General features: G+C 37.0%; 1 protein-coding gene across 2 annotated transcripts in view; it reads left to right on the top strand.

Annotated features, from left to right (window-relative positions):
• GRM8 (glutamate metabotropic receptor 8) overlaps nt 1-14,715 on the top strand; it is a 720,262-nt gene that overhangs the window by 627,115 nt on the left and 78,432 nt on the right. For both annotated transcript variants that reach the window (XM_044755640.2, XM_044755579.2), the window contains exon 9: nt 660-1,595. In XM_044755640.2, coding sequence (XP_044611575.1) covers nt 660-1,595 — 936 coding nt within the window. The remainder of the gene's footprint in view (nt 1-659; nt 1,596-14,715) is intronic.

The raw sequence follows: 14,715 nt of genomic DNA, 5'->3' as shown, positions 1-14,715 counted from the left end.
CCCTGAAGCAGATACTAAGCACAATAGGAGGATGCCCTCATTTCTAGCAATTTCAAAGCTTTAAACCACCTCGAAGAGTGCTTTTGTTCAATGGAAAACATTACCATCAAGCTCTCTCATTCAGTGTGGTCTTAAAACATTAATATATTTATCACCATGAACACATGAGGAGTGTCAGAGATTAAAGTAGGTAGTCTTGCCATTTCTTTTCAAAATTGACAGCATGATTTGAATTTCTCCAAATATGTTGGAAAGACTTGGATCATTGTTTACGTATATGTTTATACTCTAAGCCAGTGTTTCAGGGATTCTGGCATTTATACTTGTGATTAGCTCTAAAACATCTTTCCTTGGGACTTTTTTTTGAGTTTTAAAACTGTTTGGACTAATAAATCTTTCTCCAAATGTCAGATTGGTCAACATTGAGGAGGTAAATGGAAACTAACGACACTCATCAAGTTGATGATGTGAATGATTTATTGGAGCTAGTCATTTAACACTTTCATAAAGTCAATATCAGGGAAAGAAACTGGACTCTTATTATGGTAAACTGTGTTTGTCCTGTCAGCATTCAGTGATTTATTACAAACCTGTGGCTAGGATTAGGATATTATAAATGGGGGAAAAATGGAAGGCTCATTAATTTTTTATACCCACAGGTGGAAGACATGCAGTGGGCTAACAGAGAACACACTCATCCGGCATCCGTCTGCAGCCTGCCCTGTAAGCCTGGGGAGCGGAAGAAAACGGTGAAAGGAGTCCCTTGCTGCTGGCACTGTGAGCGCTGTGAAGGTTACAACTACCAGGTGGATGAGCTCTCCTGTGAACTTTGCCCTTTGGATCAGAGACCTAACATCAACCGCACAGGCTGCCAGCTTATCCCCATCATCAAACTCGAGTGGCATTCTCCCTGGGCTGTGGTGCCTGTGTTCGTTGCCATACTGGGAATCATCGCCACCACCTTTGTGATCGTGACCTTTGTCCGCTATAATGACACACCTATTGTGAGGGCTTCAGGACGCGAACTTAGTTACGTACTCCTAACAGGGATTTTTCTCTGTTACTCAATCACCTTCTTAATGATTGCAGCACCGGATACAATCATATGCTCCTTCAGACGCATCTTCCTGGGACTCGGCATGTGTTTCAGCTATGCAGCCCTTCTTACCAAAACAAACCGAATCCACCGAATATTTGAGCAAGGGAAGAAATCTGTCACAGCACCCAAGTTTATTAGTCCAGCCTCCCAGCTGGTGATCACTTTCAGCCTCATCTCCATCCAGCTCCTAGGAGTGTGTGTCTGGTTTGTTGTGGACCCCCCACACATCATCATTGACTATGGAGAACAGAGGACTCTTGACCCAGAGAATGCCAGGGGAGTGCTCAAGTGTGACATTTCTGATCTCTCGCTCATTTGTTCACTGGGGTACAGTATCCTCCTGATGGTCACTTGTACTGTTTATGCCATTAAAACGAGAGGTGTTCCAGAGACTTTCAATGAAGCCAAACCTATTGGATTTACCATGTATACCACCTGCATCATTTGGTTAGCTTTCATTCCCATCTTTTTTGGTACAGCCCAGTCAGCAGAAAAGGTAAGTGGCAAGAATGCATTTGCCAACCCCTTTCCGGGATTTACCTTCTTCTTTAGGATGCTTTCCCTCTTTTCTTTTTGGCTCATTTATATTCTCCCAAGATGCTTCGGTCTATGTTATTCTTATATAGAAATATTCTTATATAGAAATATCCCTCAAGGTCATTTTGCTTTGAATATGTTTTCACTAAGGCTGATTTTCCATGAAGAACATTTTAATGTGTCCTCCTTGACAAGGCTGAAGATTGGCATAGGTCATATCACTTTCTGGGTCTCTCTTCCAAGCTCTGTTATCTACTAACATAACTGTTCTTTTCCAAATGTTTATTAAAAGAGGAAAGGACAAAGTGCAGACATGATTCACAGGGGTGAGCTATCCCAGAGAGATCCCAATGCATGACAAATACCTCTTTTTCCGGTTCTAATGTGACTCTGGATAAAAGCTATTCCTTAATAATTATGATGGTTTTAGTCATGGAAGCAGAGTTTATGGTAAAACAACAGTAACAAAAAGAAACCAAATGGCTTAGTTCACTCTGACCCATCTGACTATTTCTCCTCAGCCCCATTCTTATTTCTTTTCCATATGTAGAGGATAATGGCAAGGGATTAAAGAAGATAGCAATGGGTAGTTATGTAATGCAGTTGATAAGTTTTTAAGAGGTGGAAATCAATTGAATCTGCTGAAATAATTTCTTTAGTCGCTAATCTTCCATTAATCTTTTCCACATAAAGCACCACAAGTAAAGAACGTCTATATGTGAAAGGGAGTGAATGTTGAACTGGGTGTATGTAGTTGTATGTACAGAAAAGCAGAGAACTAATGTTAACCACGAATTCCAAGGTTTGGGTAGTGTGATGGAGACAAGCCAGCTGATAAAGCAAAGACAAATACTATCTTTCTGTAATGGATAGCCCTTCAGCCCTAATGTGCATATGAGAAAGTCCTTTCTCAGAGTGAAGATTTAGAGATTTTTTTCATCTTCCATCATCAGAAGATGTGAGGAAATCATGCATCCTGTAGACGACTACATTCTCTAGTCTCTAATATTCCAAGTGAGGTCCTGCATGACTTTTAAAATCCCAACTAATCCAGGGGAAAAGGTAATAAACAAGGGCATGGAGAACTCATTCATATGAACATTCATGCCTTACTAGATCAATGTGGCCTTCAGCCATGTTTGGACAAAAATGTACTTCAGCAAACCTGCTGCTGAATAGAGCAACTTTGCCCTGGGTTCCAGCCCTGCGACCTTCCATGACTTGGATGGCCTGGTGGATATCTGTGAATATTTTATGTAGGACCAACCATATGGCAGGAAAGTAAAGACAGTTTGGGACTCTAAACCTAATATCTAGAAAACATTATATTTTGACATGCGGATGGGAATTTATTAGGATCAAACTTGTAAATTTAATGTAGGAAAAAATGTGTGAACTGGAAAATAAGTCTCTCATAGTCTATTGGGTCTGTTTTGATAAGGTTAGTTGGACCAGTCAGGGCAAAATAATGTTTTTCAGAGTCTGGAAATGCCTGCATTGTGTGAATTATTAATAACATCAACTAAAGTGGAATTTGCATTTGCGTTTGAGTCTAAGACTGCCTTTTTTTATATACTGTTTGATCTGGAGAGGGCCATATGTAGTTTATTTTGCTTTCTTGTGGACAATAAATATTTAACCAAACAAAATCTCCTGAGCTCTGACATCTAACTTCTTTTTCTTTTTTCTTTCTCTTCCTTTACATTTCATAAATTAAAGACTACTCTTACTTTTCATATTGTGACTTCCAAGGATGTGGTGGGGCAAATACAAAATGCTCATAAGATCTCTTTTCTATTCGGATAAGTCTTTCAGTGCCTCAATTTTTAGAATAAATAAAATCATGGTCCTACATCAAGCTATTGGATATCAGTATGATAGTTCAAATATACAGCATACTAAGAAGTTTTTTTAAGGTAATTGAGAAAATGATCATTGTCTCTGAGAATAAGAGCTCTGCAGAGTTGCAGCTGCTCTCTGAGGAGCAACGAGGGAGATAGTAAGAGTTTCAGGATGAAATGGGCATATGAATATGCCAGACGGTACATCTACCTGAAAACCTGGAATTTAATGTATGTATTTATGGGTTTGGATATATCCATGCATATAGAGATAAGACCGAATGTGGCTGGATGAAATTTCTTTTTCTTTCTTAGCTTTGTGGAATCAAAGTAAGTCAAAGAAACACATTGTAAGACAAATTATAAAGCATGTTAATTGGAATTTAATTTGTATTCATGACATGATTGAATGTGGAAAAAACTGACGAAATCAATAAGAAACACTAATGTTAGGAATTTTCAGAATGTTGTAAAGTCTCCAAATTATTTAGTTAGTCTTAGACTTGCTGCATTTAGACCAACTCTACATTGAGAGCTATTATATTATAAGTAGCTAAGATTTTGCTATTGAGTTACTTTATATAACACACTTATGTGTCATCCTAACACTTCACATTAAAATTTGCTACCTGCTATTCTTTGTGAAAATATCTTTTATTATTCGAAACAATGCACAAAATGCTTGAGAATATTTATTTTTTCACATTGCTAAAATTATTGACTCAGATATCAGAAGTGTATGAGACTTTTATATCTCTAAAAGAAGGCATTAAATAAGTTTTATTGACTTTGGAGTTCAAAAGAGCTGGTCAATCCCCCAGTCTCATTTATAATGCTCAGACAATCAGCCTCATGTTATCAACTTGAAGTGTTTGCAACAGTTAGGCAGCACACACATCCATTAATTCAGCAGATCTTTATTGAGCATTGTGTCCAGCATAGTGCTAATTATTGAGCCCATGTCAGTCTGCTTCCTTGAGCCTTCCTTGTAAGGCTCAGTCTGGCTCCCAGCCAATGTCTGCCTGACTCCTGCCAGCACCAGTGAGGTGTCCGCTCAAGGACAGAAGAAGATCAAGCTCAAGGGCAGGGAGATATGGTGAGGAGTCAGATATGAGATGAGAAAGCAAAAAAGAAAACTGTGCATCCTGTAACTATACATCAGCAACATAGAATTTATAACATGGAAGGCAGCAGAGGAGCAAAATTTATTCCAGAATGCATTTAATTATGTTTCATAGAGTAATGTCTACAGAAGAAGACTTCTCTAACCATGTAGGTCTCTCTGAAATTACAAGAGAAGTAGGAATAAAAAGTAAAATAAGTTGAATAATTTAGACAGATGTTTTGGAAAACATCTGAGTAAAATTAAGTTATAAAGGGACATTTACGGCATGCATGAAGACAGCTCTCTAAAAGATGTCTTCATTCAATGATAAAACTCCACTTAATTTCCCCACACTTTTTTTTACAAAATTTCAAAATCAAGATGAATCATGTTTTTTCCAAAAGATTTGAATGACATCATTTATTAGCTGGGCACCTACTTCTGCATTCTACTAAATCATAGTATAAATGCGCTTATTCTTTTCCTATAGAAAAGTTGTGTGAAGGAAAGGTGGACTTGCCGAGGCGTGGACATGGACTAGCACAAACTCTTATAGTTGTGTTGAAAAGACAAAAGAATTAAAATATAATTAATGTAATGGTCAGGAAAAGAATCCTCAGGGATGGTTAGGGGCTGTTAGGATGGCAGAAATCTCTTAAATACATATTTTTCCATCTCTAATTAGGCTCATAAAACCAAGATAATCAGACAAAGGTTATGACACTGCCAAGGCCCACAGAAACCAGTGCTTCAACCAGAGCACTGGATGAAAACAAAGCAAAATACCCTCAAAATAGAAAAGAAAATAAAACTTCAAAGTGTCAAAAAATAACCCATATGTCCCTAACCAGCCTTTCTTTTTTCACTCTCTGGATGAACAGTGTGGCATCCATCTAGAAGCTCAAGTCAGAAACCTGGGAGTCATCTTAGACTCTTCTCTTTACTCACACCCACCCCTTTATTTCCTCCTCTAACTTTCAAATACTGTCCTTTGTAAATTCATGGAGGGTAAGCACTGTCTCACTGATGTGTATCTGAATGAATATGTCTCTTAACGTAGAACCTTTCAAGTGATACATTCTCAATAAATGACTATTGAATGAATGAATGGAGTGTGTTGCTCAATAATGATCTAATATAATAACATAAATGCTTATTTATGATTTAAGTTAGACTATGGCATAATGGGAATCTTATGTGTACATCTTATTGTGATCCCCATTACAACTTTTTTTCCTGAAAAATAAGTTTTCTCATTTAAATGATGGGCCATGTACATTTCTTTTAAAATTTTATTAGTATCTCTTATTCTGAAATAGGGCTATTAAATATTCAGAGAGAATGCAAAAAGGAATTCTTGTAGTTGTCCTTAGTTCTATCTAAAATACATAAAGCAAAGGAGAATTGATGCGATTATGCAGATGCTTTTCCCATGTCATCCCTCCCTCATTCTTTTACTGTATCTGTCTGTTGAAGGGTAGAAGAGGGTAGGGGTGCAGGGGTGAATGAGTGGAGTAAGGAAGAGCATGAGCTCTGGAGTGAGAGGACTTGGGTTCAAATCCCAGCTCTGCTAAACTAGCTGAGACAATGCAGGCAAGTGACTAAATTTGTACAGATAGTAAGAAATTCCCCCAGAGAATGCAAACTCAGGTATAAAGCAATGTAAAGCAATCATCTGCTGTCTATGCCCAGCCCTGTTCTCAAACTATGGCAGACTTGAGTTCATATCCTCTAGGAAAGGGCGGAAGATGATTGACCTAAAAAAATCCTCTTGTCCCATTGTGGTGTTTTTGTACTGATAGGTACTTCATGGTAGTTTTGCTGAGAGTTACATGATATGAGTCATGAAATGTGTTGCACATGATAAGCAATCAATAAATGTTGGCTATTATTACTATTAGGCTATATTTCGTGAAGGCAAGAACCTTATTTCAGTTTGCTCACCGTCATATCCTTGGCACCTAGCATAAAACCAGGCCCGAAATAGGTTCTCCAAAAAATATTGTTTTATAACTAAATACATTCAAATTTATCCAGATCATTGCCTCAATTTCTCCAGCCATTTAGATCATGACTGTGCAGACTCAACTAGAAGTGTTTCTCAAACATAGGGGTTTGCCTAAGGGTGGACATCATACAGATTACAGAACTTAAAGAGGGAGACATGAATCTGTAGGACTAGGGGAAAGCAAAGAGAGAGTTGCTCCTGAGGCAATGTGTAACTGCCTTCATATGTTTAGCAAAAATATTGGAAGAAAGCAAAGTGTCATCAGAAAGCAGTTGCTGGAATACTTAACGCTAAAATTTGAAAAGTGAATAATTCTAACAAGAGCTGTGAGAGGCCGTTCTGAAAACAATAGTAAAATACCTGCTTTAAGGGCTAGTCCAGATGAAAAAAAAAATAGCTTGCGAAACCTGAGTTAAGAGGTCAACATAACCCGGACCACAATGGAGGATATTTTCAGAATAGATCAGACCAGAGGTAGGTCTCCACCTGTCTCCTACCTAACATTTCTCCACTTCCTTAGAAAGGAGGGAAGTGGAAACGATTATCAGTCTCCATCTTGTGTGTTTGTAATTGTTGTAAACTGCATAGCGTTTTCTCTCCTTGTTGGCTTACAGTCACTTAAAGCTGATCCATTTGAAGGCTTCATGACGTCCCAAGTTAGAGAACTATTTCAGGTGTTGTGATAGATTGTGTCTGGGCAAGATCAGTCATCCCAGACTGTTGAATCAACTCTGGAAGGGGAAAACCAAATAAGCAGGGAAAAAGAAACAACTAGAAAAGAGAACATTTATACAATCTCGCTTACGTACTCAGTTAAAATGACAGCTTGTAAAGATAGAGAAGAGAGTCGAGAGCATGGTATAGGCAAGACTGTGAGGTCACTCTCCCAGGGAATGCTGCCTTAGCCAGGCTTTTTACTTTTTTCCTTTTGTGCTATAAGTTACTGCCACAGAAAATTACCAATTTACATGTTTAGGGCAATTCTTTTGGGTCGCGCCTATCTTATTCGACAGCACAAAGAAATATTTGCTCAGTAAACCTTGCTCAGATTCCATGATCTGACTTTTTTGGGCTCTGAGGAATCTGTGGGGCCTAGGGCTACTTAATTTAAATATTTTGTTGTTAGTGAGATTGATGTATTTACATATTCATCTTTTTTTAAATTAAAATTGAGTTTACAAAGAATTTGAATTTTCTATACCTAAACTACAATAATTTAATCAACTAGACAATTTGATAGTCAACCTGGGACTTTAGTCCTAGAGCTAACACATCTCATTAAAATGGGTTAGCTTTCTTAATATGATTGAAATGCTAGAATACTAGATTTGATTAAGACTAAAATGTGAATTTTTCAGAGTAATAGTGACCGCGACTTTATTTCAAAGTGTTTAAGGGGAATGCCATTCAAATAGACTTAATTTTTTTCCATATAGACAGAACTTTAATGACATCCCAGACTGTTGATAGTAGAGAATGCAGTGACTAATTTACTTATGTAACTTCAAATTGCATTTTCCATGATTCAGTAGATGCTTATGTCTCGTGGAGCACACAGGGTGCCAGGAAGAGCAGATTGCAAGCAAATAGTTCCTTTTGGCTGTAACCATATACACATTTTTATGTTCGGAAATTTTTAAAACTCTCTAAATGCAGTATCACATAGGTTAGTACCACTCATCTCAAAGTGTAGTAAATATTCAACCAAATATTAGTATAAATTCCAGACTATTTAAAATAAATGCAAAGCAGGTTTATTTGCATCATTAAGAGAAATACAATAAAAGAAAATTAGTTTGGCTTCTGGTTCAAGATATAGTCTGGCACAAACATATATATCCCTTCCCTCTAAGGTAATGGTGAAATGAAAAAAGTAAGAAAGAGAAAAAGAAGGAAAGAAAAGAAAAAGAAAAAAAATGAAAGTAAAAAGGAAGAGAGGGAAGAAGGTAGGGGAGAGAGAGAGAGAATGAGAGGCAGCCATTATATCTTTGGAGCCAATATTAGTTAAAACAATTTGAGAAAATCCTGAAAAATGAAAGTCAAATGGGTCTGATTTATGTAAAAAGTAAAGGAGGGAAAGTATCATCCAAGAAACATAAGTGGTTCTTACCATAGGAGTCCCAAATAACATCCAAACCTAAACTTGACATGAATACCTGAAGCAGGTATTGGAGTGACCATCAGGAAAATTATTTAAAGAGCTGCCTTTCAAAATAGCTGGGCCAGTTTGGCCCATCACTTCCTCATTCTGCTCTAACTTTCCATTTGGGGGCGCGCAGGTTAAAATTACAGAATTCTACTCTAAAGAAAGGGAACTATCTGATGATAGAACTACCTTATGCTCCTCATGTGGGCATAAGACACTGAAAGAGAAACAGCTGAATTTGAAGTAATCTTCTTTCAGACAGATATGGACAATTGTGAAATAGGAAATGCAGCTTCTATAAAGAATGGAAATATGATAAGTTTTTCAACTCTTAGAATAATTTCCTCCTGGAGAACGTCCCCAGTCTGCTTTCTTGCCTGTATTCATGTATCTTTAAGAGAAGCTGGTCAGGTCCAAACAATCACAATCTTACAGAGATCTGTAGTCTGCCTTTCCATCCAAGGACAATGGACCCCACCAGTAATCCTTATCAATCAGCCTGGCCCTTCAATCATAATTATATATCAACAGCCAAGGATGTCATGATAACTGAAGTAAGCCAATAGCATAATTTAAAAAGACAAAAACACACACACAAATAAAAAACAAAACCAGAGGGTATTCAGAAAATATAAGAGAATATTTTATAAATGGTGTTTTACTTAGCATTCCAAGAGAGAATCAAGAGAATATTGAACATACACACATATATAGGTTACTACGGAAAAGATTAACCAGATAGTAAGAAAATGACCCTGGAGGTTAAAATTATGAATGTGAAAATGGAAAGCTGAACATCTTAAACATGGGATGGCTAGGGTTAAAGATTAGAGTGACTATCTGAAGGGTAAAATGATAGGTAAAACCAAAAAGGAAAAGGACAAAAGTGAAAACAGGAAAATTTGAGGAAAAGTTAGAAGATGTTGAGCAGAATCCCAACATATATCTAATAAACATCCCAGAAGGAGAAACAGAGACAACAGAAGGGGAAGGAATGATCTAAAAAGATAACAGAAGCAAAGTTTCACAAGCTCAAGAAAGACAATTCTTAAAATTGAAAGGGCCACATATTTCAATAAAATGTCTCCAGTTGAGAAAAAATTCTAAGAGCTTTCAGAGGAGGGAAAAAGGATACCTATTGTTACCAAAAGTTCAGTCTCTGATCCCAATGCCAATCCAAATAATGAGAACAGAGTCTTGAATGAAAAAGAAAGGCTTTACTTTGCCAGGCAGAGGGAGCACAGCAAGGGCTAGTGCCTCAAAAATTGCTAGCTCCCTATTAAGAAACAAGTAGGAGTTTTTATTTAGGTTTTAGGTATGGGTGAGGGGCCATGGACTTCTTGGTCAGTGTTTTCCCATTGGCCTATATTTGGGGCTGCTTCCAGCAGAGGAGACAAAGGATTTCTCAGATGAGTGTCCTTGGCTGTTTATCTCCATGGTGGAAGGTAGACTCTGACATCAGGAAGCCAAGGAGTTGGGCTTGGGAAGCTTTGGTCTCTCAATATTCTCCGGACGTTAGTTTCTCTGTGAAAGAACTTCAAGGTCCTCTGATTAGCTACAACTTTAGTGGGAGCCCAGCTTGAGGCCATCTGGGCTTTAACAATTTGTAACTTCTATTTGGTTGTAGAGCTCAAGGAGTCAGAGGTTAAAGAAATAAGCATTTACATGTGAGCATAACTCAAGAACCAGGGAACTGGAAATGTGTGCTTTTAGTTTTAACCCATATATGCTGGGTTCACTGAAGGGGAACCAATTTCAGAGCTGATATTGACTAAGAGCTGGTAACATCGGGAATGAAAATCAGAACTCTCATGAATCCCTGGATTCTGGAAGGCAATGAGCAAAGACTTCCTGAGGGAAAAGTATTTTAAACTTACAATTGGATAGCCAGCCAAGCTATCAATCATTGTGAGCTAAAAATGTATGTGAAAAATCTGATGCCTACATATCTTCTGTATGAATTATTCTAGATGTAATCCAACAAAATAAAAAAAAAGCATATCTGATGTGAGACAAATAACAGTGGCAATTGCATATGATCTAGAAGAAACGAAGAAATTTAAAAAGGAATTGTCGAAGGATCTAACAGACCCTAGTGTCTAATTACCCTTTAGAAGGCAGGGTTCTAATAATTATATTTATTCCTTTCTGCAAGTTCAGTCATGCTTCTCAGATGAATCTGAAGGGAATAATATTTAGTAGCCAATTACCTTTTGTATTGGTCTTACATTGTTAGAAGAAATCTAGAAAAAAAATATGGAAATGTTAATTTGTCTACTGAAGTGAATATAAATATGATAAACCCTGCTAAAATGAAAATAATAACTTTAAAAAATTGAGAGGTGCCTAAGGTGGGGCAATGGAGAGGGCAGTCATGCAAGCACACTAATTCATTCACTTTTTGCTGTGAGCAGTCCCCAGATAAGACCTAAAATTCATAGCTTAAGAGATATAAATGCATTATCTAAACAACAGCAAAGACAAAACAAAAAACCGTTCAAACATGTTAATTCTATAGGCTAGCATCAGGACATGGGGAGATGGGTGATGGAGGGTTTTTATTTTATTTAACAAGTACTTAGATTTATTTTATTTAATAAAGAAATCTACATGATAAAAATAGAAATCACTGCATACAGAATGGTTTAAGTGAAAGTCTCAAGAAAAACTTGTCTAAGACAACATTAATGTGCATTTTCATACTAGGGACTTTTGGTGTGTCATATGTATTTTGAGAAAATCTTTTAGATGGAGAAATGAGGGAGTGATTTTGAATTTGTTAAAATGACTCAAGATCTTTGGTTGTCACAGTTTATGAATTTCCTCTTCTTTACGTTAATGCCATTATTAAATAAATATTTTTAAGGGCCATAATTTAAGTATCAGCTTACAACTGGTGATTTCATTTCATCAAAAATATTTATTAAATGTTTGCTATACGCAAGGACCTTTGTTAAGTATTCAGGAAAATGCAAAGATGAGTAAGAAGTTTGCTATCAAGTTGTTTAGGGTCAAGTAAGGCACCAAACCAAGCACAAACCAAGCACAACGATGACTGGCAGAAGGCAGAGTGGCATAATGGAGGCAAGGTGCCTAGACGATGTCTTGGGCCAGGGATGGCAACAGGAGGAAGGTAACATGTCCTTTTGAGGGATTGACAAAGTCTCCATGAAGAGAGTGGGAATCAAATAGGCCTTGAAGGGTAGAGAAAAACAGATGGAAGCAGGCTCCTAGGCATTGGGAGCAGTGGGTTTGAACTATCAAAAAGCGGAAGTCGGGGCATTGCATGTAAAACCTGTGACTGAACAACTTTCCTGAGTTTGCATAGTCACCAGGAGAGCTGAGTGACCCTATGCCCCGATTTGCCCTGTTGTTAACAGCATTCCTTTAACTCTGAAAAAGTATTTCCCAGTGTGGGCTATAAATTATATGATTACCCACAAAATAAGGCTAGTCAGATAATTGGCAGCCATTTTGCTGTGGGACTTAGCCCAAGTTTGTGCTTCATTTCCTGGGGACATGAGTATATTTGAATCTTCCTGAGTATGGCTGTATTCTCAGCACAATTACATTTTGTGAGATTTCTCTGCCGGGGGTGAGTCAGGTGAATTGTAGCGTGCAAGGATAAGGAAAAAGACAATAACAAGATTATAGAAGAAATCAAGGTAAGAAATAATGGGGGCTTGACATGTGGCAGTGGAAGTGGAAAGAGACTCGTTTCCAGTTGAATCCGGAACAGAAGACAGAGTGGGAGGCGAGGCCCCTGCAGTGTATGGTCTGTTTCTGTGTATGTGATTCCAAACTTTCTCCGTGGCTGCCAGAAGGACGCTATCTAATCGGACTTCAAGAAAGAGCCTGGAGCTTTCTGGCTGGTCTGAGCTAAAGGAGAGAAAGCAATTCTTTTAAATTGCTGATGATTGCATCTAGCCAAGGATGGAGAAGGATATTTGGGCCCAAAATAGTGAAGTTGGATAAAAATCAGTCTGTGTGGATAAAAGCAAAGATGAGGGTACACGAACAAGAATATCTGAGGGACTATGATTTTCAGTAAACAAATCTGCTACATAATATGCAAATGAATTTTGATCATTGAAATAAAAAGGCAAACTGTTTGGAAAGAAAAGTCAAATAATTTCTAAATGATTATGAATCCAACTTAATATATAATGACCATTGTCAATATGCAAATTTGGATGTTAAACCAATTTTATATTCTAGTAATCTTTGGCAGATTTTAGGATAATCTTGATTTTCTCTGCTTGTCATGTTTGTGACCAAATTCATTTAATTTTTTTTTTCTTTACTATATGTCTCATTTTTGTGTAACTTTGGGCACCTTGCATCTAAAATCTGAATAAACCAATTCAGTTATCTTGTTATTTCTCTTTAAAATCATTTCTAAAAAGTTATGTATTGAGTCTATAAGGTAATCAGCAAGATTCTGTGTTCTGGATCTTGTTCACAGGGAATAGTTTTGAACCAGTGAAAACACACAACACCAATTATATGGGATTTTGTTTGTTTTGTTTTGCTTTAAAGATGACTTAGGTTATTCTCATTTTGAAAAAAAATCTTTTTGGTTCAAAACAGCAATCAGTTGAATGTTTTCATTGGAATTGTAGACTCACTGAGTTATTTGTTCAGTCAAGTGTATCTCTGGAAAAATACCAAGGAACGTAATGTTTTCTGCTGTCTGTTAGCGCAAATGCTGTAGAATATAGCCCTATATAACCTTTGTGTGTATATAGAAACACATACATTTCACACATACATATAAACATAGCTTTGTAGAAGATTTCATGTTCTCGGGCAAGATTAAATTTCATGCTTCTCCTGCCAGCTGTTTTCTCTCAAATCCTCATCTACACAAATTGAATTGAATTGAAAGTAGTATTGGTGGATTGTGAGCCTATCATAAAACCATAAAGTGTTTACATCAGCAGACAGCTTATCACTGTAGCACTGCCCTTTCTTCAACAAAATACTTTCCCCATGCTAAAATGTCCAAGCAAACCACAATTTATTGAACATTTGGCTACATTGCCTACTTGTTAAGAACTGACAATGACAAGCATGAAATAAACAATTACATTTGGAATGAAAAAGAAAAATATATGTAAAAGGTGGCAAGAAAAACAGCAATGAGTAGAGGCAGTCAGTACCATAGGATTATAAAGTATAGGTCTCCAAATAAGGCCGTCAAATTACTTATTCCTATTTCACTTATTATTTTATACTGTATTTTATATACAGAACATGCATACATTTGTGATTGCTAATGATATCCCCATCTTATATTTTCCATCCCCCTACACTGTGGGAAACCATGTTGCTTTAAATCTGTTTTTGTTTCTTTGTCTCTTTGATCTCATCTTCCGTCTGCTCAACCTGCCCCTGATTTTGGCCTTTCTCCTAGGCACCATTCCCCTGAAGCACTCATCATTCATATGGCTTCTGCAATAAAAACTACACTCATGCTTTTCAAATTGCTTTCTTAATCCCTGCTCTTTCACATGTGCAAAAATGTGAAATTAATCCCAAACCAAAATCTCAAAGTAATCTAAAACCCAAATTGTGGAATTAAGATGTCTAAAACCAAAATTTATCATACTTGAAATAGAAAATTTATTGACTGCCTCCTATGTGCCAAAAAACAGGCTAACCTCTTTATCTAGAAATGATTCTAAGAGATGAATTTTACAGATGCAGGGAAGTTAAGTCAAGAAGTTTTCCATCCATACTGCTCCTATGAGCTATAGCTAGGGCTGAACCTATTCTGTTTGACTACAAGTCTCATGCTTTTAGCTGCTATTTTATACTTCTCCTTTATGCTTATTCTCTAGATCTTTGTTTCTATCAATGTTATCTCTGTTTTTCAGAGATCCAAACTTGAGAGTTAACATAGACTTCCTCTTTCCTTTCACCTCCATTTATACTCTGTCAGCAAATTATACTGTTCATTTGAAAGCTCTTCTATAT

Source organism: Equus asinus, chromosome 1, assembly GCF_041296235.1.
Source record: "Equus asinus isolate D_3611 breed Donkey chromosome 1, EquAss-T2T_v2, whole genome shotgun sequence".
NCBI lineage: Eukaryota > Metazoa > Chordata > Mammalia > Perissodactyla > Equidae > Equus > Equus asinus.
Note: the sequence above shows the minus strand (reverse complement) of the source record. Positions and strands in the feature narration are given on the sequence as shown.